The sequence below is a fragment of the Festucalex cinctus genome, chromosome 3, assembly GCF_051991245.1.
Source record: "Festucalex cinctus isolate MCC-2025b chromosome 3, RoL_Fcin_1.0, whole genome shotgun sequence".
Lineage (NCBI taxonomy): Eukaryota > Metazoa > Chordata > Actinopteri > Syngnathiformes > Syngnathidae > Festucalex > Festucalex cinctus.
In genome coordinates this window covers 21,847,987-21,872,736 of record NC_135413.1, presented here as the reverse complement: position 1 = coordinate 21,872,736, position 24,750 = coordinate 21,847,987, and the positions used below count along the sequence as shown (strand labels likewise).

The following is a 24,750-nucleotide window of genomic DNA, read 5'->3' as shown; positions in this document are numbered from 1 at the left end:
CTCCACCATGATTCATTATAGTGAGATGATTTTTTATTTTTTTCTTTCCTTCTCAGCTAGACTTGGAGCTTTGGACCAGGCAGAGGGAAGTATGAACAGTTCCAAATGCTAGTCAGTACTTACACTAAATCTTTAGCCTTATGCTAGACAGCTAATGTCAGGAAAAGCCTGTTAGAACATCTCGAGTAGAGCTGTCAAAAATAACAAATTAATCGACAACTATTTTAATAATCGAGTAATAATTTGGTGTCATTTTTTAACAGTAATTGTTCACTGATTTCTGTTATCCTCTGTGTTTAATAAAAATAAGACATTTGAAAACATCTTTTTTTTACTTGGGAAAACAATGACCGAACCGATAACATAGTATATCAATCCCCATTTTTTTTAAATCACTATGAATATGAAATACGAAATAAACACCAATCACCAGTTAATAAACAATAATCAGGATGGAAAAAAAATGCTTTTGTAATACATTTTAATGCAAAATTAAAATGAACCAGGCGATTAAGTGATTGAATAATCAATTCAAAAAATAATCTAATCTTGAGTTTGTTTGGGATTAATCACAGGCTCTTTAAATGGTGGCAGGTGTGAGCTGGCACCCATTTAACAGGATTTTAAATGTGATTGGTACAGGGTGTGTACACTTGTGCAACAACATTATTTCTATTGTTTATTTGTACTTCCCTTCTCAAAATGCTGTTTTTTTTTCTTTTTGTTTTTTTTAACCAGTTGAGTTGATTGTTGAAATGAGTTGGTCTTATTTTTTAATATGTATCGCAAAAACCTTTGGCATTTCAACGGGGTGTGTAGACTTTTTTTTTTTTTTTTTTTTTGGCTATGCGTATATTGATGTTTCCTTTCACTTCTCCAGAGCCAAAATCCAACTTATTTATTTTCTTGTAACGCGAGTTCAACAAAGTGGGGCACCCCGTTGACTTGTGCCAGACGGGGCCATGTTCTTCCCTCAGTCTCCCCCCTCCTGGTGGGCAGTTCCGTGTCTCCGTTTTCACTCTTCATTATAAAGGAGGAGTTTTCAGCATCGAGGCTCTTGTACCTCAACTGGCAGAGAGCGTGCGTGATTCTGGATTTGTTGACCGGCCTCACATCACAACCGGGCGAAAAAAGAAGAGAAACTGACCAAAAAAAGCTGTCAACATGGCGGTGACCGGATGCACGCAATGCATTAAATACATGTTATTCTTCTTTAATTTTATTTTCTGGGTAAGTTGTTTCTTTTCATTCGAATATTTTCACGTTTTGGGTTACCAACTTTGATCTTTGTTTGAATTGTATAACATGTAAGTGCATCTGTGTGGTTTATGGATTCGCTGGCTTAATGAGAGCAGCATCAAGTGAGCGCACCAAATGTCGCTGTAACCTCACAAGTTATTTTCTGCATGGTCAAGCAGCAGTGTGAGAGAGGGAGGAGTGGGGAGGATTTCAGGCTGGGTGGGCTTCAATCGAACCATTGACAATATCTTACGTTAATGGCGTGACCCTATCAGGAATCGAGTCAAGGAAAGACTTCAAAATTCCAAATTGATGGATGATTTCTCACAGAGAATAAACACTTAAAAAATAGGGAGGGGGAGGGGTGGGCTCAGGAAATACTCAGGGAACACTTTTCTCCTTTATTTATTTATTTTTACATCAATTTCAATCTGTAACTTGCCACCATCACCATCAAACTTCCTGAAAACATGCTCACATTTGTTTCCCGAATACCCGGAATTTACCAGCTGTGAATTTCCACTGGCTTTTTCTTCGCCACTTATCTTTTTTTAGATGAACGGCATATCCTGGACACGCCATACAAGAGCGTTTCCTCTGTTGGCTTTCCACCGTGCTTGTCATTGTGGGGGAAAAAAAAAAAAAATGCCATTTTTCATGTCGAGGATTTGGCTTCCTGTCTCTTGGAGAACAATGCCATGGAGTCATGGCATGAAATGTGTGGATCATTTTGTATAAACAAGGGATTGAGGAGAAATTTGTACAATCACAGCCTGTGGTCGGCATTCCAACAGAGAGATTATGTTGAAGATTTTTTTTTTTTTTTTTTTTTTTTTGAGGCCGTGGACGGTGCTATAGGTCACTGTCGTGTCAGGATGTCCTCTCATCACTTCCCTTAAAGGCCAGTGGAGAGTTCACAGCCTCTCAGTGGACTTATATACGCACATATGGAGGACCAAAACTGTCAAAATTAAAAATAAATAAATGAATAAAAGTGAAAATAAAAACAGATATAAAAAAATATATAATTCAAAAAGTAAATGCAAAACAATAAATATAAATGGAAAAAACAACAAATATATATATCCCTAAATAAATGAATAAAAGTAAAAAAATAAATACAAAAATAAAAAGCAAGATTCACACCACAAGTACAACATCAATTTGATCTTAACATATAACTTGCATAAAGTTTGGATGTTTCCTCGCAAGACTAGAATAACTATGACATAATAATGACAGTATATCCCTCCTTTCATTGCAGCTGGCTGGAGGAGTGATTTTAGGAGTGGCCCTGTGGCTCCGTCATGACAGTCAAACAAGCAACCTCCTCATTCTTCAGTTTGAAGGCCAACAGGCACCTGGCACCTTCTATATCAGTGAGTCATGTGGTTTCTTCACACAAAATTAAAATGGACAGGTTTTTTGTGTGTGTTTTTTTTAACCAATCACGGCTCAGCTGTTTTCGGAGTTTGGTCATGTGACATTCACAGGCTGAGCCATGATTGGTTGTTACCTGAGCCTTGAGCAACTGTGATTTCACCCCTCTGAATTTATTTTCACAATTCTTGAAAATGTAAATAAAAATAGGTGGAAGGAAACCCACTTATTGACCATAATACCAAGTGAGTAAAAGCGGATATTTTGATCCTGGATGTGAATGTGTATACCGAATGAAGTGATCGTTGAGTAGGCGTCCATCTCCAAAGTGAAGCTTAAATATTTAATAGTAGGAAGGGAAACATTGGCAGGAGGAGGAGAATGTTAAATGGAGCCTTGGCACATATCCTTATTAAATCACACTGTATTTTACTTTCGAAATGTATTCAACCCTTGGAAGTTGCTCCGTCATGACATCTCGTCTCTCGTAGGAAGGTCATTTTGAAGAACACACAAAATTACTTTCAGATGGGGGCACAAATGTAGACTTGTAGATGACCTCTAAGAAAAAGACCAAGAAACAGGACAAATCCGCAGTGTGACATTTTTACCCAGCTGTCAGTCTGACACTCCGAAGGTGATGCATTCAATCTTACAGCCGCAATTCCGTAAAAAAGAAAAGAAAACAACCTGGCTCTCATGCTCCATTGAGCGAGGCCATATGTTGTCAACAGATGTTGCGGCTGAGTAGCGGGCGTGTGAGCACGGTGCAAAAATAAAGCCATCATGTGTGTTCACGTGTTATTTTGTTTCTTTTACAAAAAAATCACAACTGAATTCCAGAATCAGGAATGCGCCTTTAACTAATAGCGTCCATCATTTGCCTTCATTGCCCCCAAAACATGCGAAACATGAAACCATTTCAACATTTTCCTGATGTGGCCTTGTTGTGGCGGTGAACTGCTGTGAACCCATTCATTTCAATTTGGCCCCGTCCCTGTTCTCCCATGCTTCCCTCCTCACTAAGTATAAGGAAGCATCGCAAACTTTTTATAGAGCAAAGTGCCACTAGTGATTTTGGAGGGGCCCACCCAAGCGAGATCAAGGGAACGTTGCTTTCTTTTTCGCCCGCCCTTAAACATACGCCCCGCCGTAATTCAAATAAGCTTGGACATCTGCACATTAACCCTCAAATTAGAGTTTTAGGCGGGATGTTTTTAGCACGCTGGCGCAGCAACCTGGTGTTTATGTAAGGCTCAAAATACATATTGTCCAAACTCTGAGGCCGTGCTTGAGCGCAGTTGCTGCTGGCGCAGCGCTCGAGGAAAGCTCCTAACTGACAATCTTCTCAGACTTGTTTCAGAACCGAGTCAAACAAATGTTGATGGCCAGTGCCAAATTTTGAGACACGCCTCTTAATTAAATCTGTCTTGTTTATGCTAGACCTCCTCAATCTATGTCTTTGCAATTATGTGTTCCCCTATTCGTCTAAACACAGAATTCTGATTAATATTGAATATGTGGAATGAGAATTAAGCAGATGAACCAGTCTGTTTTCATCCATCTCAGGAGGCGACCATTTTGTCTCAGCAAGTTTAATTTAATGGCTTTTTAATGGTGTTTTTAATGCAACTTAAAACAAATGTATTAATGCCCACGTCGCACTGTATATACACGTGCACATGCACACAAACTCACACATGCATACTCATGATTAATCGTAAATTAATTGCACATTATATCTGTTCTAATTGGACAATAATTGTGATTTGTTATTTTATTTATTAAATTTTTCATACGCTTGCTAATAAATATAAAAGTGAACAAATATGGTGACCAAATACAAATGTAGTTCTATCTTTTCAACCATTCACACAGTAATTTAATAGTAATTCACAATGTTATTTGAAGTTAAAGAGGATATACTAAACTGCTCAAAGGAGTGTCATTTTTTGCCACTAGGTGCATTAGTGTTTCATGTTAGACGGTGATAGGAATAGTATGTTTTTCTTTTCAAATGCAGAGCAGTTAATATTTGGAACATGAACAACCTCCAGACCATTTTATTCATTTTAAATTACAACTAAGTAGTCACTAGTTCCCACTAATAGTGTAAATATATTTTAACACATTTATGATCACTAAATTGCGTTATAGTGACCTCTTTACACAGCGTTTTATGTGAAATAAAGCATGAACAACAACAACAACGTCTTTAAATCAAATGGATTAATCTGCATAATTCTTATTCCACAAACACAATGTTAGAATACTGTGTTATTAATTGCTTTCAACTTTGGGAATGTATGAAAATAATTGGTGGTGGTGGGGGGGGGGGGGGGGGGGGGGGTGTCACCAGCCACTTAAGTAGACTATATACTGCATACTGTTCTCTTTCTTATTACCCAATGTGCTTTTATTAGTTCCAATATATCTTCCAACAGCAATGTACTAAACCAACCAGGCAATAAATAGTCAACATGATCTGGAATAAAACTTCACAAGTGAAATAAAATTTTAGTAGGCGCCGTCTCGTCGATCATCAGAATCGCTGCGATTCTTTTTCAGGGTCAGGTTCACGTGGCAACCAGTTGCTAGGAAGAGTTCGTCGGGCCAATGCATAAAAATGGCAGTCATGGATGTTAGTCAGCCCCCAGTTTGAAATTTAGACGTAACTAAGGAAATTACTGTAACTCCATCCTCTTGTTATGGTGCTTGTGTCCCAGTACACAAAGCCAGGCCACTAAATCCACCAAACAAAAAATCCACAAAACGTAGTGATGTGTCTCAGTCCTGAAAGCTCATTTACAGTATGACCCCTTTTAATGATTAAACCTTATCAAAGATCAACACGCACTCACTGCTGGCACCAATGTGAAAGACAGCAAAGACTTGACTTTGCAACCTTTTTTTTTTGTAAATAGTGGCTAAGAGGAGAAGAAGATAGACATCCAAGTGGGGCTTTTAGTGGCAGTTCAACCCACCCTGCCTCCCCCTCCCCTATAGAGATTACACAGAGAGACAAGAAATAAATGAACTTCCCCGGTGCCGTCTCAATGGCCTTCAAACCTCAAAGGGTGTTGTCATAGTAATGGAAGGCAGTGGAAATAATGGCTGCTTTTGCCACATTGCTGGGTTACCAAGCCTGGTAGCTGGGATCACTCAAAAAAAAAAAGCAGGGTCCTGAAAGAGGTGGGAGGTATAGCAGGAAGGCTGATGGAGATATATGGCCGGTTTTTGCAGAGAGTCTGAATCTGTCCATCTCTTTTTCGGCCACCGTCAGGCTGCATTAGCGTGGCTGCTGCTTTCCAAATCAGACTGCTCTCAAAGCATCTGCCTGAAAGGATTTCATTCTTTAGGCGACGTTTCAGTGGGGAGGGAAAGATAAAGGGCAAAAAAAAAAAGGCCTTGGAATTGCTGAGTTTGAAAGTACGCTGACACGCTGTTGAATGCGCGGAACGCTTTTTATCTTCATCTTGCTTTTACCTGATGAATTCTGATGTGGCGTCAGTGCATATATATCATATTGAGTTGAGTTTTTATTTTTGTTTTAGTCCTGTTCCTGATGTAGGGTTACTTATAATGTGCAAAGAAGCGGGCATTTGACTATTAAACGAACTGTGTTGCAAGAATGTTAGCTTTTGTTCAATTTACTTATTATTATTATGATTATTACTACAGAGACATTGCACAGTGTGTAAATGCACTTTGGCTATTACAACAAATGATTATTTCAGTAATTTCTTTGATTAATTGGATTTAAAAACAGTGTTCAAATTTCCGTCCCCTTATTTAAAATTAAAAAAACAAAAAACAAAAACAAAACAAAACAGGGCATTACTTCAAATCAACAGTGCCCAAAAATAAATTAATTATGATCCAGTTACTGGTTAATGTAATGTGAGAAAAATTGTCAAAAATGTTGCTAATTATTTTTCAAAGTAAAAGTGACTAAAACCATTTGTCTAAAGTCGCTTTTAATGTCTAATGCTTAGTATTGTGAATTTTTAGTTTTGTACTGATTTTATTATATATAATGATTTTATGTTTTGTTTCTTTTTTTTTTTTTTAAAGCTTTGTGTACTGATGTTAATATTGTCATTGATGTTTTTTCTTGGACTACCTGTTAAGCGTCTGAGTATTTTGAAAAGCGCTATACAAAATAAATGTATTATTATTATTTTATTTTTTTATTAAAAACAGACAGTCAGTCTAATGTCACGGGGGTCTACAGAAATTAGCTGAAATTTTGAGCAGTTGGGCATATTTAAATGAAAAATGTTTTAATCTTCTGGATGTCTCCTGCGTGGGATGGATAATGCCGGGGGTGAGAGGTCAGAAAGGTTTATTGCACGCTAGGGGCCGAGCGTGTCTGGAAGGCCACTTCCCGGCTCGAGGCTCCGCCCCTTCTCCCCACACAGGATCTGGGAGCTGTTTATCTCCAGGATGTCAATAATGTCGTGTCACCCTACAGCGTGCGCGAGAGACATCCAGGAAGTCCATTACCAAACCGTGTGTGGATCAATGAACAGTGAACATACAATTACACGCTGTCCGTTGTCTTTGCCGCCTCCTGGTGGTGGTAGTGAGCATAACTTTCATGTATTATTTCACGTTTGTGTTTTTTGGCAGGTGTGTACATACTGATAGCTGTAGGCGCGGTGATGATGCTGGTGGGCTTCCTCGGCTGTTACGGTGCCATTCAAGAATCTCAGTGCCTGTTGGGAACGGTGAGAAATTCTGATTTGATAGAATACAAATTGCACTATTAGACAAAAAAAAATGTAATTACATTTTAAATCTCTTCTGCAGTTCTTCTTCTTTTTGGTCATCCTCTTTGCGTGTGAAGTGGCTGCAGCCATCTGGGGTTTCATGAACAGAGACACAGTGAGGACAATTTGCAACAGTCGCTCAGTGATTCTGATTAACATTTAACATACAAGCTGTCTGCAGATCTCCAAAGAATTGATCAACTTCTACGACTCGGCATACATCAAGGCTGTGGACGTCTCGGGCTCCCCCAGTAAAGACGCCGCCATCAAGGTGCTGGATGTTTTTCACACCACGGTAAGTAAGCACGGACGAAGGGCGAAATGAAACCAGGCAGGTGTACCTAAGACTCCATTTGTGATTTGTGTTTTTGGTTCTCCAGCTCGACTGTTGTGGGAAAGGAGACGACACGGCGCTCTTTAAACAAGTCGTCGGCACGTTATGTCCCAGAAAGTCTCCAGAAGATTTCCTGAGGTCTCAGGTAGTGAAGCTTTCCTTATTTATTTGGAATTTTCCATAGAATATTTTTTTTGTCAATCATTACATTATTTTTGCATATCCAAATTGATCTTTAATCTATTTTTTTCCTCCATGTCACAGCTCTTATTTTCTGTATTTTGCATTTTGTATACTGTCATAGTTCTGCTCGTATTAATTGACACTAGGGACGCACACATACCGATAGGACTCAAAATCCACATGAAAATTTAATAAAGTACATATTGTAGTTTTAGTAGTTAAATTAACTTTTTTTTTCCAGTTATACCTGAATTGTGTTGTTTATTTTGGGTGTAATTCCACAGTTAGCCATGAGATGGCCACACTATTGTGTTCAACTATTCAAGGGATACTTGACTCATTGAACAATTTTCAGCAGTGAAAAGTTAATATTTTGTCCAGAATTAATTTGATAACTTCATTACTTTTCATGTACAATTAATACCTTTAAAAGGTGTTTTCTACTTAGACTTAGACTTGACTTTATTGATCCCTTTGGGATGGCTCCCTCTGGGAAATTTACATGTCCCGCAGCAATGAGAACAGATAATAAAATAGAAAATAATTCAATCAATCAATCAATAAATAAGGTTATTACACCAGAGATTGAATTACTAATGATAATAATAATAATAATTATAATAATTTTTTTATTTTTTTTTGTGCGTTTGCGTGCGTGCGTGCGTGTGCGTGCAAATACGTATAAATTTATACTCATTAATTCACCTAAAACCTTGTAAATATCCCATTACCCTTCGCCTTAACCAGGTACTTCAGAATCTTGCCAGAGTCGTGATAATAATAATAATAATAATAATAATAATAATAATAATAATAATAATAAATAAACTGAGCCATGATTGGTCGTTACCTACTTCCTCAGCACAGGTGATGTCATCATCAGTCAACAGCAAGTCGAAAAATTACTTTTTAAAATGTATTAATCGTACTGTACATAAAAAATAATGGGAAATTTACATGTCCCGCAGCAATGAGAACAGATAATAAAATAGAAAATAATTCAATCAATCAATCAATAAATAAGGTTATTACACCAGAGATTGAATTACTAATGATAATAATAATAATAATTATAATAATTTTTTTATTTTTTTTTGTGCGTTTGCGTGCGTGCGTGTGCGTGCAAATACGTATAAATTTATACTCATTAATTCACCTAAAACCTTGTAAATATCCCATTACCCTTCGCCTTAACCAGGTACTTCAGAATCTTGCCAGAGTCGTGATAATAATAATAATAATAATAATAATAATAATAATAATAATAAATAAACTGAGCCATGATTGGTCGTTACCTACTTCCTCAGCACAGGTGATGTCATCATCAGTCAACAGCAAGTCGAAAAATTACTTTTTAAAATGTATTAATCGTACTGTACATAAAAAATAATGAAATTACCACATTAATTATAGACAAAATCTTAACTTTTTACTGCTGAAAATAGCTCAATGAGTCAAGTATCCCTTTAACTCGTAGGGCTGGGTATCGATTCTAATTTCCTCAATCGATTCGATTTCGATTCACAAGAGATCATTTAGATTCTATTTCGATTTTTTCCAATTTGATTCACTTCAATTCATTCCATTATTGATTACTTATGGCACATCAATTATTCTTAAATGTAAAGGACATGATAAAAACTCCAGAAATATTCAATTCCAAAGTAAAGTTGAAAATATAAATTCTAAAGATTCTGAATTGTCTTGAAGTGCAATAAGTCAGGTCTTTCATAAATGTAAGAAAATACTTTTTTTTTTTTTTTAAAGAAAAAGAAAAAAAAGAAAATACTTTTAAATTCATATGAACAGGAAGTTTTAACGAAAACAGAAAGATACACAAAATAGCTTTTATTTTAAGAATTTCTGGGAAAAAGATATATAAAATAATCGATTCATGGTTTTATGAATCAATATTCAATTTTTTTTTTAACCCAGCCCTATTAACTACTGTTGTGTTTTATGTACATTCGAAAGAACAAGAGCGGAAATAGGAAATATTTCAAGATCAGCCTCATTTTTGCTCAAGAGAACACAGACAGATTATATTCAGCATCTCAATCCTCTCCCATCCTGCATTTTATGCCTACAGCAATCGTCTGTAGGTTAATTTAATATGTAGATAACAAAAAAGTTTACAATATCTTTTGCTTTATTTTATTTTTTTTCAAGTAAAATATGGTAATATTTAAACGGTGTGTTGCTGCTGTAAAAATGAAACGTGTCATTCATCACCTGTTATGTACTTCCCAACAGAGCTGCCACGACAAACTGATCGAGCTCTTCTCCGAGAAGCTTTATCTGATTGGTCTGGCCGCGCTGGTGGTGGCCGTCATCATGGTGAGCCGGGTGCCCCCCGCCGTCTCCCTGCATGCAATAATGAATGTGAGTCAAATGGGATTTTCCTTTTCTTCCCTTGTTAGATCTTTGAGATGATTTTCACCATGGTGCTCTGCTGCGGGATCCATAACGCGCCAGCGTACTGAACACGCACAGTGATGAGAACCGTGACTCTTTGGTGGACTTACATTGGGTTTTATGCAGTTGTTATTTTTTTTTCTATTACTAAAACACAGCATGGTGGATTTTTCTGTTTTTATTTTATTTTATACTAAAAAAAAAAATACATTCCGTATGTTGTCTATTTATCATAGGGCATAACCATAACTTCCTATATCTATGCAGTGTATATACAGTATGCTGTGGAATAGTTTGCTGAATTCATGTTGTTTTTATGGATGTATAAATTGTACATATGACAAGTCATGTTTGATTGTGACGTCTCCCTGTTGTGCTACATGATTGGTTCAGCAGGGGTTCAACAGTCACATGCATATCTTATTATCAGTCAACTTTGTTTAATAAACCATCTTCGTGCTGTATCATCTGTGCAGATTCTTTTGTTTTATACACATATTTAAGCTCTCAAGCAGTCACTGTAACAACATGAAAAGAACTGAAAAGCAGTGGCATTCGTTACGGCATTGCTGGAAGTTAACCCGGCGACTGTAATGCCTTACATCACCACAAGGGGGCAGACTGATAAACATCTCATCTCTGAACAATTCGTACTGTACACTCCCACAACATCCGAAACCCACCTGACTTGTATTTCCGGCACAGACACACCCAGTGCACGTTTCCCGTCACTGAAACTCGCTGATGATGTCACAGGCTTGAATCCCGCCAGTTTGGATTGCTGTAATGAAGCCTGTGAGCAGCAGTTAAGATATTTTATTTTTTATTTTTTTTTGTTTGTTGTTGTTTTTTTGTTCTTTGTGATGCATATGCAGTGCTAAATGAATGTGTTGACTGAAGCTTGTGGTTGTGAAATTGAATGGGAATGTTAACATGCCATTTATATTCATGAAGAAAAGCCTACTACAAATTATAGACACATTTAAGGTTGAACTGGACCTTTCAATTGCTTGTAGTAAAATTGTTGGGGCTCCCCCTAAATTATTTTCCCATCTATCAAGTGTAAAATATGCCATAAACAAATACCTAAATTTTTGATGACCTGTCTCTGAAAAAGTGTCTGTTGGTGAGCCGTTTTGAACTTCGTTCACCTTGTTTCATAACAATATTTAAATTAGCCCTTATTTGCATAATAAACACGCACCGTTTCCCTGCTCATGACATATTCAGCAAAGTTTTGAGACTTTGTATTTCACGGTAGCTAATTTCGTTAAACTCCTTTGCATTTGTTTTTTATTTTATTTTAATTTCATTTCATTTTTTCAAATTTTAGTTTGAATTATTTCGTATAATGACTCAATACAACAACGACCCGGCGTAACACATCCTGTAGCCGGTAAAGTTTGGCCTTCAAAATAAAAGCTATAGTAAAAATCAGTAAAAAAAAATAAAAAATAAAAAATAATACCAACATGATTATTATCATTATTATTATTTTTAACGGCAGTAAAGTTACCAACAACAACCACCTGACAAGAGCGACAACAAACGATTATGCCTCAAACAATAGTTACAAGTAAAGACTTCTTGTTAAATATTGTTTGAGGTTAGCAGCAAGCCTTCCTGGCACTTTTAATGAGAGCAATGGAGTGTGACGTTACTGTGGCACGATGCTGCCATTGTGTGCGACCAACCGCAAAGTGTGCGAGAGAAGCTCAAACAATGACTTCACTTTAAGAATTTTTCTGCCTGATAAATTTGAACATGTTTGACCGTCATCTGATCTCGATTAGGCATGATGACGCATAGTTTACTTTACTGTTCTGTGGTGTAGTCAAGTTTCACTTTATCTTAAAACGTTGCTCAAGTTAACCTAATGTTTCCCATTAGTGATCAGATTATTGATATTGTACAACGAGACATACACACAACTGTAATTATCACAGCTGGTCAGCAGAGGTCGCCATTGCAGCTAATCCAAAAGTTACGAGTATAGTACAGTATTTTCATTTAACCTACGGGTTATTAGCCAATATCTTCCTGGCTGCAAATACTACTACCGTAGCTGGATAATTCTATTCCATCAAAAGATAATTTTACTGTGGACACGGTTGATCATAATAGCATTCTTCCGGAGAATTATCTGGCAGAGGGATGAGAGAGGATTACTGTACTGGCACCTTATTATTTGCACAGCAGTTGCCTGGCGACCGTTGCAGACATCAGATTGTGTTGTTGCCATGTGCCAACAAAAATTTTCCCACATTAACCCGAGCTCCCCTCCTTAAAAACAATTTTGGAACCGATAAATAATATATCACCCAAGAAGAGGCCTCTGGCAAATCATCTGGAGCTCGCTTTAGAAATGATTACTTTGATTTCATGGTTTTATTATGTTTTAAAATTTTGCCGATTTTTTTTTTTTTTGGTGTGTATTTACATATTCCAAAAACGTGGTTGCCCATTTGACTATATTTGTTTACTTTTTATTTTTATTTTTTTTAAACTAATGTGTCTATGTGGTGCATACAAATCAGCAAACACAAATCCTGTACCCCACATCGCCAACTTAACTGAAATCTGTTTTTTGGCCTGTTTTACCGCCGCTTCTCCTCTCCTCTCTCTGTCAAACGACAGACAGACCGATCGATCTTAAAGCAGTGACTGGTGCAGACAGTTTTGCCCTCAGGTATGAGACAGCTTGCAAAACAAGCTTATCACTCTCACTCGCCAATCGCTCTCTCTCTCATATCAACTCCAAACACACCCTGGCTTGAGTGAGTAACTGTGAAGAGAATTCCAATCAGTCACTACATCTGAACGGGACTAAGAACAGATGTAAATTGTTGTCTTTAGTCATCCATTTACAAAATGTCACACCCTTGGAAATAATAGCAGCGTGCGAAAGACTAAAAATAAAATACGGCATTCAGCAGGAAAGAGTCCGAATCCCACCCGACTTCTTGTGAACACTTCCCACCTTTTGTAGGGAAGCGACACATTCATTTGGATCTCACTTCTCCTTTCTGTCAATGTACACTCCCCTGCGGTGTTCCGCTAACACACCCTGCTGCGCTGTCAGCGGCTCCCGGTTGACTCATCTTTTGTTTGGGGGCCCGTCTTGTATTTACACGCAGCCAGGACTGACAATTTTTCAGGGCGGTGACAGTTCACACAGATACAATAATTAATATTTTGGAACAAAAATGTAACATTTCTGATCACCTGCTTGGAAGAAGGAAGGTGCATCACATCCGCAATGGTAGGTCACCCATTATTAATGAGCGCTTATATCTCAATATGAATACATATCTCTGAATGTATTATAATTGCTGTGAATGTTTTTTTCAAGTCACATATTTACATTTTTCCATTCAACAATCTAATGAACACATAAATCAATCCAGTAAAATATTTTAGTATACTGTAATATATATATATTTTTTTATTATTCTACCTGACAATTAGGTATCTTCATGCTTTACTATTTGTTTTTTTGTTTTGTTTTTTTTACCTTTGCCCATTCTTAATCCCAGACATGTTACTCTAAAAACTGTTGGGTCACAAATAACCAAATTTAAAGTAAAAAAAAAAAAAAAGGGGGGGTGGGGTGGTATTTTATTACAAAGCGATTGAATTTTTGGGGCTGTCTTGCACAAAACAATCTAAATTTTTTAGCTACATTTTCTAAGACTCACTGATACGCTTTTATACAAAGCGACCACATGTTTTTGTTGGGGGGGTCTTGTTTTATAGAAAATGACTTATTTGTGTGGGTTTTTTTTTTTTTTTTTTTTTTTTTTTTACATAAAAGCAAAAAGATCCAATTTCTGGATTGCCTTGTACTTTTTTTTTTTTTTTTTTTTTTTTTTAAATACAAAACAACCCAATTTTTTGGTTGTTTTATACAACATCATTCAATTTTGGGGGTTTTATACAAATTGACTAAATTTTTTTTGGTTGTCTTGCACAAAATAACGTTTTGGTTTTTTTTTTTTGGGGGGGGGGGGGGGGGGGGGGTTGTTTTATACATAATGACCCAAGTTTTAGGAGTTGTTTTATTCATAATCACCTTTTTGGACTGTTTATACAAAACAAGCCATTTTTTAGGCTGTCTTGTACAAAATGACCCAATTTTGGGGGTTATTTTATTATAAATAAATAAATAAATAAAAATGACACAATTTACCCCAAAAGTTGGGTCAAATTGACCCAAGTAGTGGAGCGGTCCATTTTTGACCCAAAATTGCTGTTTTATTTTTTTGCCCAACTTTTTGTTTTTTTTTGTTTTGTTTTTGTTGTTGTTTTTTTTAAGTGTAAGAATGTTAACATGAGACTTGAAATATTACCTGACAGTTGGCAGCCAGTGCTTTTTTGTATACTAATAGGTTGGGTGAAATCAGCTTCCACGTGGAATCAAGTCAACTAGATTACAACTATTGCTAGTTGTCTAGAGTCTGTAGTCTAGATAAATTGTCATTATATTTGGCCTATACAATTGATGTTAAAATTGCAATGCCGAGCATAAATGTGTGTGTTTTTATAAAATAGCGATATCTAAGCATCCGGGCATATGCAAACTTGCTCTTTGCTTGCTGTTAGAACACTGACTCATATCAAGACACTCCAGATAAACGTTGGGCGTGGAGTCACCTAACAACTATGCCACACCTTGTGCCCGTTTGCTGTTCACACGTAGAGTCAATTTTAAATATACAAAATATATTACGATCAACTACTGTAGTTTGTCATGTGTGCGCCGAATTTTGTACATAAGCATGTGGAACATTTTAAGACAGTAGTGTGAATCAAAATATGCTTCATGGCTTGTGTTTAATCCACAAATATGTTATTTTAATAAAACGTGAGCTAAACGTAAAAACAATGCTGACAATGTTTTTTTTATTAGAACTTTGAGGACAAAAAAATCAAACGTGAGTCATTTGATGAGCCTGTTTGGCAGGAAACTGTCTGCTTCCTCAAATACACGCACGCACGATCAGCGTGTCTTCTGTCACAAATACTCAGACAACATATTTTTTATGTTGTCAAGGAGAGGGTTAAAATAGTCAATATTAATTGAAAGTGATTTTTTTTTTTTGTCATGATGACATCACAGTGTGGATTCCCACGGTGTGGATTCTTAATGGGAGCATCCTGTCTATCCTTAAACAAACTGGAACCAGAGGGTTGCTCATGATGAATAATCCAGACGGACGTCTGTGTTGTGTCTGGTGGGCAAATCTTTATGCTCATTTCATTTGTAAAACAGACGAATGGACCAGCTTGTCGGAGATGAGCTACAATAAAAATGTGGAAAATGTTTGAGACCTGACTCTGACTCCAAACCTTTATTGAGTCAAGGCCCCGCCGTATGTGATTGTAGAACAATGTCACTAAAAGTTCAGATGATGAACTCATCTCAATTTCCTCACAAATGTACTCATTGTGAAATCTGGGCCTGTCTGGTTCAACGCAAAGTGATTATTGTGTTGTATGAATGACAACATGTGTAGATACACGTTGCGGAAGAGTTCTGCCTGTCACTATGTGACTCTGCCATAGATAGATGAACAATTATACAGTATTTGTTGTAAATAAATATTTTTTAACACTAAGTGATTATCTCTCATTAAACACAGAGGCTTTAACGCTGTCATAACTGCAGTGAATATTCATTACATTCATTAGTAACCTCAAGACTTATAGTCAAGTCTAAGTCCTTTACTTAAAAAAAAAAGAAGAAATAACAAGGAACAAATACTTGCTTTCTGTATTAGAGTAGTCACTACATTTGAAAACCAATATCTGCACTTTATACTTTTTACTTTGTCGCTTTGTTACTTTTTTCAATCTTCGCAAATGATGCAATGTTAAAGACATAAATAACGGACGTAAATAGAGAGATGTAAAATTGATCACGGTTGAGCAGCTCAGCAGCACATAGAAACAAGAATACAATAATTTTGCATTACTAGTATAATACTGCTGCTCACTTGCTAACAGGGAGCACTTCAGTCCAATTTTGACCTCCTTTTACTTGCTCTCATGTCCACTTTGGAGTTTTGTTTTGTTTTTAAATTTGTTTTCAAATCTTGGAATGGTCTCATCCTACCTCACCTCTCTGAGCTCCTCCACCACCAGACGCTTACGGGAGGGACCGAGGACAAAATTCCCTGCCAATTCTTTAAAACTAGACATTTTTAAATATTTGGCTTTTGAATTTAGTTTTTTTTTTTTGTTGTTGCATTGTTAATTTGTTGTTTTGGGTAGCCTCGTGGTTAGAAGATTCGCTTCACAACTCTGGGCCATTGAGGTCGGGGTTTGAATCCTCTGACCTTCCTGTGTGGAGTTTGTATACTTTTGTACAGTTTGTTCTGTTATACTTTGAAGCCCATGAATTGAATCAGTACTTCTACTTTAACCTGAGTACCCTATTGTTTTTACCCAAGTATCTCTGGCTGTAAGTATTTTTCTCACCTAAGTAGTATGTTGTCAAGGCTATGAAGTTATGTAAGAAGCGTAGCGCTCACCTGTGTGCCAGGTAGGTACAAGCCACGATCCCATGAGCGTCGTATGGCTCCGCCCCCTCCTTGTGCACCTCTGCTGAGTGGGGGAGCCTCAGTGCGCCTCCACTCCTTCACTCCGTCAGCACCGCGCCGGAACGCGCTACTCTTTTCCAACATGAGCACCGCGGCCTCTGAGAATGCTTTTCTGTCCGCTCTTAAGCCCAACAACTCGGTCACCACCTACGGCCTGCCGTCCGAGATCCATCTCGGGAGCAGCACCTCGGCCTCGGACGAGGTGTCGAGGGTTCGCCGGGTCCAGCAGCAGGTTCAGATGCGGTTGGCCGAGAAGTCTACACTTCCGCGTCAGAATGGCTCCGCCATGTCAGGTAAGACAACAACTAGTCCGCCTTTATTTACTGCACTACGCAGTAGTTTCACCCAATGAGAACTAAGTTTTAAGGTTTTTGTTTGCTTGTTTGTATGTGTGTTTGTTTTTTACCTGCCTGTGGAATTTATTTAATTAATTGCTAGTTTATTTATGTGGCGACCAATGCTAAGCTGTGTCACTCTTTAGCGTTTAAATAAAGTTATTCGAATAAATAAAACATACGTACACACAAAAATAGAATGGCAGACATAACTCAACTGCGCTTGAGACCCATTTACTGGACGCCTACCAAAAATTTAGTATTAATGTATCATTAAGTGAGAAAAATAAGTGGGGGGAAAAAATGTCAACAGTGTGTTTGCCTGAAGAAGGTGCATTAAAGACATCCTGTATCCCAATTTGAAATGTTTCTTGGCTCAAGCCCCACCCCTTCAAAAAGGTTCAAATCGATAAGCCAGCCTGTACAGTGTACACAATCATGAACCCACGTTACATTAACAACTGTATTAAGTAATTTAATTAGTCAGCACAGACAAACTACCTACACAAGTTTACATTCAATGTCCAAGTTGGTTACATTGACAAATCTAGTCTCAGAAAATACATTTTACTTTCCATAATCAACAACAAATCTAAATGTCACTAAAAAAGCCTAATTTCAGAAACATTTTGACAGTGTGAAGTTTGCATAAACCATCAACTAATAACAGAATGTGTCCGTTCAGGTGGTCTGCAGGTTATTTCCACACCAACCTGAATTTCATGCAACCTGCACATTTGAAAGGGTTAATGTATAACAGGCTTCAACAAGTGAGGCTTTCATGAACGTTCCTGTGATAGCTGAGTGAGGTGAAAGTGTGCCTCCCAGCTGCGGGTACGAGTTTCTACTCTTACTCAGACACTAGAGGCGATGGAGGGATGGACAAACGGACACCTCAAAGGTGACGGTGTCATGAGAACCAGATGTTGTCTCTAATTAGTGAGCGTTGTGCTGTCAAGAAGCTTGTGCATGGTCACGTCACAGTTAGGTGGTTATGTAAACTGTGGGCCTCCAAAAGGGAAGTGCAAGGTCATGAGTAGACTTCCATAAGCTGTGCATCGTTGTGTGTGTAATTGGCAATTGAAAATGAAAATTTTCCACTGGCAATGGAAGAATGACAAAGTGAGTCGTAATTGTGTGATTTGTGTTCTTAATCTTAAAAATAGCTGATTATTTATATATCAATTTTAGGCCGAGTTCAAAAATACAAAATGGGAAAATGAGCCACAGGACTAAATTGGAAACATTTACATAAACGAAACTAAGTATAAAAACATTAACGAACGAACAAAAAGATTAAATTAATTTGATTTATTGCAAAAAATGTCCTTCATATTCATCTTTGTCAATTAATTTAATATATGAGCTTTCAGTTTGATTTGATTTTTTTTTTTAAGAAGAAAGGTCAAACAGTCGTTTCTTAGGAATTTACTTGATTCCACAATATTTATTGCGATCTATTGACACTAATATAGCATTTAAAAAACAAAAAAACAAATCTAATCAATAAGCAAGAAAAAACACAGCTAATGCTAAAACTAATAATAATACAAATAAATAAAAATCTAAAAATAAAATGAAGCATTTTAGAAACAAATAAAAACTAAAAAAAAAAAAACAGCTATAAAAAGTAATTACAACTAACTTAATTTTAAGAAGAACAGTCAAAATAAAAAATCAAATCAAATAAAAATAAAATAAAAATTGAATCTATTATAACCTTGGACTGAATTTGAATAGGTCATGATTGAACAGCCATATTAAATCAAGGATAACCATGTATGAAATGTTACTGGCACGGAATATATGCTTTTGCTGTGCAGGTCACTTTTAAGAACATTTTTCTTCTGCTTGGTCTTTTTTTCCACCATACTGTACTGTACTGTACTGCAGAATGGTTGAAAGGAGAATGAAAATATAGCATAAAAGTGTTGTTGAAGTGATTTGTCCAAAGTGTACTAGACATAAAACATTGAAAACAACATCAGCAAAAGCAATTCGCACGTCTTTATATGAGACTTTACTATGCCGTTATTTTTTATTTTTTTTTAATATTGGTAAAGACAGTACTTGTTGATTTTTACCAAAGAACATTGTGCGTCCACGTGATCCTTTTTATTATTGGCTGTCTACTGAGAGCTAAAGTTTCACCAACCCACTGGCAACTACTACAGCATATGATGTCATATCTACTGAGAAATATCATCCTAAATGACTGGAATGCAGTCGCTTCTGTTCATCCTTTGGCGAAAGTTGGCCCACTGGATTTATTTTGAACCAGTTTCTAATGCTTGACGTAAACAGACTTCTCTGCTGGGAGGACCACTTCCAGTTGAGAGTTGTCACGTCACATTATACTGTACAAGACTCAGCACAACAAGCAGCAGCTAAGGAGCCTCCCCATTACTAATAAAATAGAAGTGAGTGTTCAAAATTGAAATTTACAAGGAAAGCCCTCCTCTCTTTCCTGTGCAGTACATTCTTCCTGTAAATATCAGCAAGTGAGGGAGGCTGTGGCGACGTTAGCGAGGGGAAGAAATGAATCATTTCAGAATTTTAAAACGGTGACATCTGTGACGTCTCAGGTGTGCTTGGGCGTTGTCAGGGGGGCGGGTAAGGCACTTGTCAGTCTCTGCACAGACCGGTTTGACGTGCGTTTTGTGTTTTCTCCGCGTCAAGCGTGAAGCCACTTCACTTTTGCTCTCAAGTGGCAAGTCAAACTTGCATGTTTGGACTGGACTAAAAGACGTTAGCATAAGTCCCCATTAGGACTGTAACCGCCTGGTTGTGACTATCCCATCTTTGTTTGACTTTGAATGACATTTTTGTAAAAGTGAAATAGCCAATCAGGTGTTGCAGCACTAAATTCCCTGAAGGTGACTTGATAATCTAATTTACAGTTTCAAATGTGTAACTGTAATGACAAAAGTAATTGGAACCTTTCACCATAAGTGAAGTTCTTCACCACCAAACCCACGCAGTCATCTCTTTATGGAGTTTGCTTTGTACGCTGGAAATAAAAGAAGCTTTATTCATTGATTAAGAGGTGTGTCCCAAGGCTTTTGTCACTAACATGCCCGTGAGGTGTTCTTGGGAGGCAAATACGACGGAACTAAATAGAATAGCACCTTTATAAAGGACTGTAGAGGCTTTACTGTCCTCTGATGACCCACTTATTTTGAATAGATACCCGGTTTGTGTTGTGGAGCAAACTGCTGAGAAAGCTGAAGGAGAGTGTTTGTGTTGTTAGTAGTTGGAAACTGTAAACATACGTCAAGGAGGGATGAAAAGTTTTTGCGCTTGCATGCGCACTTGAATCCTCAGGGATGGGGGTTAAGCCTAATTATCATTAGAATATTATCAAAAATGGAGTCTTGAATGAATAATAATAATAATAATAAAAACATCACTAAGTAAAAGCCTCAGGCACAAAAATGTTAAATTAAGACTAAGTATTCAAATCATTTTGACATTGCTCTTGGGTAATATGGACCTAATGAAATGTCTGCTGAAAAACTAATAAAGTTCAAATTGATATTGCAGTGTAGTGGAATGCAAATTCCAGCTCTTGGTTGAAATGTCTTAAAGCATATGTTGATTGAAACAACTTTTCAGATTTGCAAAATGTTGATTTTTTTTTCAGGGTTATCAGTTTGTCTCAAAAAGTTAAATGGAAACTTAAACAAGTAAATTGATCCCTATAGTTTTATTTTTCAACAGTATCCCCCCCCCCCCCCCACCCCCCCCCAAAAAAAAATCTTTTCAAAATAAAGTAACTTTCAAAATAAGCTTTCATGTGTCAAAGAAAAACAAAAGGCCCAGAAAGTTCCCAGGGTCAGCAGCATCTCTTATCAAATGAACTAAAAATGTAAATAAATAATTCTCTGAGGTTAACACAGTTTTATATGCACATTTTATTGGGTGTCACATTTTAATAAAGGCATATTTGTCAAAATGCAGAATATCGGCACAGATAATTGGTCTATCTCTTGTATTCTATGCACTATTTTTGTATTTTATTTGGTAAGTTCAGTGTTTAAGAAGTTATCATCGTTGCATGAAACATTAAAAGATAAAGTGATAAAGCCAAAGATTTGTTTGCATTATTATTATAATTGGACATATGACCGATTTATGTTTATGCAACACTTGTTAGGAAGGAGGGAGGGAACTTGCAATTAGATTATTCCTCAAAATGGTCCAGCCTTACTACTGAGTGTTTATTACACATACAGAAATGTCAAAAATGCATGAGCCTGATTTTCCAACCTCCTCTGACCTCTGAGTGGCCCGCACAAGAACACAGTCAGAGGCTGAGTCAGCTTTTATGAAGCGTCTTGCTTGTTAAGAAAAAAAAAAAAAAAAGCGAAAATTCATATGAACAGAATCAATGATGGTAATTTGAAAAGTGAAATGCGTGGGAGAGCACTTTTTGAGAAAAGCCTCCAGTTGTCTTTGTTGTTTTTCTGCCTTGACCTGTTTGGAATCTCTACCGCCCTTTTCATGCTTTTTAGTCACAAACACGTTTAGCATCAAACAAAGTGTACTATCCTCATTTCAAGTAACAAATGTGGTTCAAATAAAAACGTGACATTTCTTGCTCTACATACACATTTTTTTTCCACCATGTGAGAAGTTTTTCTGAAAGATTTAAGAGGCATGTCAGGTGGCTTGTATAATCGTGATATTGTAGTCATGACCTCGTGTCATCATGTATTTGTTTTCCTCCAGACTACGGTGGATCTTCCACAATGAAATACCAGACGTACAATCCAGGCTACAGCGCAAAGTCGTCCTACATGTTCTCCGGCTCCAGGACAATGGTGAGTATTTCACATTTTGAGCGAGTATTCACCTCATTTCTCAAGTGTCAGCGGTCCCTCTGCTGGCATGTGCGGTATTTCGCAGACCACTGTGAAAAAAGATCAGGATTTCAAATCTACCCTCTAGATTCCAGTTTTACTCTTGTTGCAGGAGGTAACTGGATTGTCTGGATTTCTGATTGGTTGGTTTATTGAACATATAAACATAAATGTATCACAAGTAAAAAAACAAAAACAAAAAATTCAAGTTGAAGTTAAAAAAGGAAAAAGAAAAAAAATGTCAATGATATCATAATTTACATGTTCTTACTAACATAAATATTAAACAATAGAAAATAAGCATAACATGTTTATCTTAAGTGCACAGATATATTGGTATGAGTTGTAAGTCCTTAACCATTACATAAGAAGAGAGAGAGCAAATTAAAGCCCTACATACACAATACAATAAATTCCCCCCAAATTAAAAGGGATTCTTGACTCATTGAACAATTTTCAGCAGTGAAAAGTTAACATTTTGTCCAGAATGAATTTGATAACTTCATTATTTTTCATGTACAATTAATACCTTTAAAAAGTAATTTTTCTACTTGCTGTCAACTCATGATGACATCACCTGTGGTGAAGAAGTAGGTAACGGCCAATGGCTCGCCTGTTTTCTTGGTTTGGTCAGTAAACTGAGCCATGATTGGTCTTTACCGACCTACCTAGAATAATTGATTCACATTTTTTCAGTTCATTACATAATTGTTCCACAGATTAACACCTTTAACAGAAACACACATTTGCTTAATGGTTGTTCTTATCATTGTTTTTTTTTATTATTATTTTGGTTTTTCATTTAATGCTGACGTGGAATTTTAGACCTCCGTAGAGTATAAACAAACCGACAAATCGACAACCTTTGCCTAGTGCTCGTCACGTCCCTTGCAATATTGGGAAACTGATGATGATTCCCCTGTATAGAGTGACACATACACCCGCTCCCACACATGCAGCACACAGATCGCAATAAGTACAACTCCCTTCACGTTGAAGTCTAACACTCTCTCCCTTCTTCATCTCCAGACGCCACAGATATCGCAGCGGTCGGCTTTTAGCTCTCTCTCGGCCGGCCCGGACATGGCCCAGTACCCCAGGATCAGCGTCGGCGGCGGACGAGTGGGGGGCGGCGGAGGTTATTACCGCGAAGATGCCCACATGGGCACTTACCAAGGCAGCCAGCAACCGGAAATGCTCTCCTTGCACGCCATGAGGCAGCAGGCCATGCCGGCAAACGCCTGGATGGCAGACGGCAGCGACGCCGCCAGCATGGCCTCCGACCGCGACTTCAGCCGCCACTACGTGCAATCCAATGGCTACGTCGGCCAGATGAGGCAAGGGGCGGGAACCATGACCTTTCCGGGATCCATGCGTCGAGCCCACAGCGGCACCATCCCGCGTGGCCCCGAGATGGACGTGGGGATGGTCCAGCAAAGTTCCTACAAAGGCCCCGCCTACCGCACCATCAACAGGATTAACAACCGGAACCGGATGAGCATGGGCTCCATGTCGGGGACCTTGCAGCGGCAGATGTCGAGCGCGTCCAGCATGTTCGGAGGAGGGATGGACAAAGTGGACTCGGGCTTCATCGGGCCTGGAATGGGGAGCTTAGGCATGCAGCGGCGTCAGAGTACCATGTCCCGCGCCATGTCAATCAAAAGCATGCAGAGCGTGGGCCGAGGAGTCGACATCTTCAATGGTCAGATGGGAGTCGGAAGCATGGGAAACCTCAACGGGTAAGACTCTCGCCGTTATTTAGTCCTAATCATCATAAATTCCCCGTGTCATTTTTGTTCGACCGCCAAATTGTGTTCTTGTGAGGATTTGTTGACATGACAGACTCAGATAAGCACTAAGGCTCAGTACCGAACTGTACACTTTGGTAGATCCGAGACATGGGCCAGTGAGCCTTGAGCAAATATATTGTGGTTTCATGGTATCACGGTATAGCAATTACACATCTAAAATGTATTACAGTGTTCCCTCGCTATAATGCGGTTCACTTTTTGCGGCCTCGCTGTATGACGTTTTGTTTTAGTGCAATTTTGCATTATTATTTTTTTTTTTAACAGTAATGTACCTATCTTCTAAAATTTATGAAGGTTTGAACATTGAGAACGTTTAAACAAGAGACAAATATGAAAAAATGTAAATGCCTCGATGAAAAAAAATGTATAAACTGTGTGGTGAGGGGTTTTAGAGCCTTAAAACATTTTTAACAAATGTAAAACATTAAGCTAACTAGTATGGACTCCATAACAGACAGAGACGCTCTGGGCTGCATTCGAAGCGAAAAGACGGAGTTTTAAATGGATCGCTCATATCGGCCGTCAGATTAATAAAACAGACCGATACCGATATGTACCAATATGTCAAATATCGGCCCCGATTATCGGCCCGACCGATTATCGGTCGATCTCTACTAACCACATCACAGATTTAATTTATTGCCGGTATTTTATTTTTTTTTGGGGGGGGGGAAATAACCCCAGTGGAAAACAAGGGAACACTTTATCTTGAAATGTTTGAAGAACACACCTTTTTAGTGTTAAGGCTGTCCATTTTAATTTTAATCATGTAGAATTTTTGGTACATTATTGAACATTAGAAATAAAATAAACAAGC

The 24,750-nt window shown here is 37.7% G+C and overlaps 2 protein-coding genes and 1 long non-coding RNA gene across 4 annotated transcripts in view; 2 read left to right on the top strand and 1 right to left on the bottom strand.

Annotated features, from left to right (window-relative positions):
- The first annotated feature begins 571 nt into the window (after positions 1-571).
- On the top strand, positions 572-10,787 carry LOC144016046 (CD81 antigen-like). Its single transcript, XM_077516685.1, has 8 exons — positions 572-1,230; positions 2,504-2,618; positions 7,252-7,349; positions 7,432-7,506; positions 7,573-7,686; positions 7,772-7,870; positions 10,162-10,245; positions 10,329-10,787. Exons 1-8 carry the CDS (start codon positions 1,165-1,167, stop codon positions 10,389-10,391), a joined length of 714 nt encoding a protein of 237 aa, XP_077372811.1. The 5' UTR covers positions 572-1,164; the 3' UTR covers positions 10,392-10,787.
- Positions 5,975-17,411, bottom strand: LOC144016051 (uncharacterized). The gene is made up of 5 exons (XR_013282829.1): positions 16,857-17,411; positions 10,141-10,272; positions 7,412-7,481; positions 7,264-7,337; positions 5,975-7,087 (listed from the first exon to the last, which is right to left on the bottom strand). It is a non-coding gene; the product is annotated as an uncharacterized LOC144016051 (long non-coding RNA).
- Positions 13,439-24,750, top strand: part of LOC144016025 (plakophilin-3-like) — a 22,050-nt gene continuing 10,738 nt past the window's right edge. Inside the window, exons 1-4 of one of the 2 annotated variants that reach the window (XM_077516644.1) lie at positions 13,439-13,585; positions 17,053-17,218; positions 21,992-22,083; positions 23,152-23,861. In XM_077516644.1, coding sequence (XP_077372770.1) covers positions 13,583-13,585; positions 17,053-17,218; positions 21,992-22,083; positions 23,152-23,861 — 971 coding nt within the window. In that variant the 5' untranslated portion in view covers positions 13,439-13,582. Of the gene's footprint in view, positions 13,586-16,803; positions 17,219-21,991; positions 22,084-23,151; positions 23,862-24,750 lie in introns of those variants that run through there. The other variant, XM_077516643.1, reaches the window with a different exon arrangement.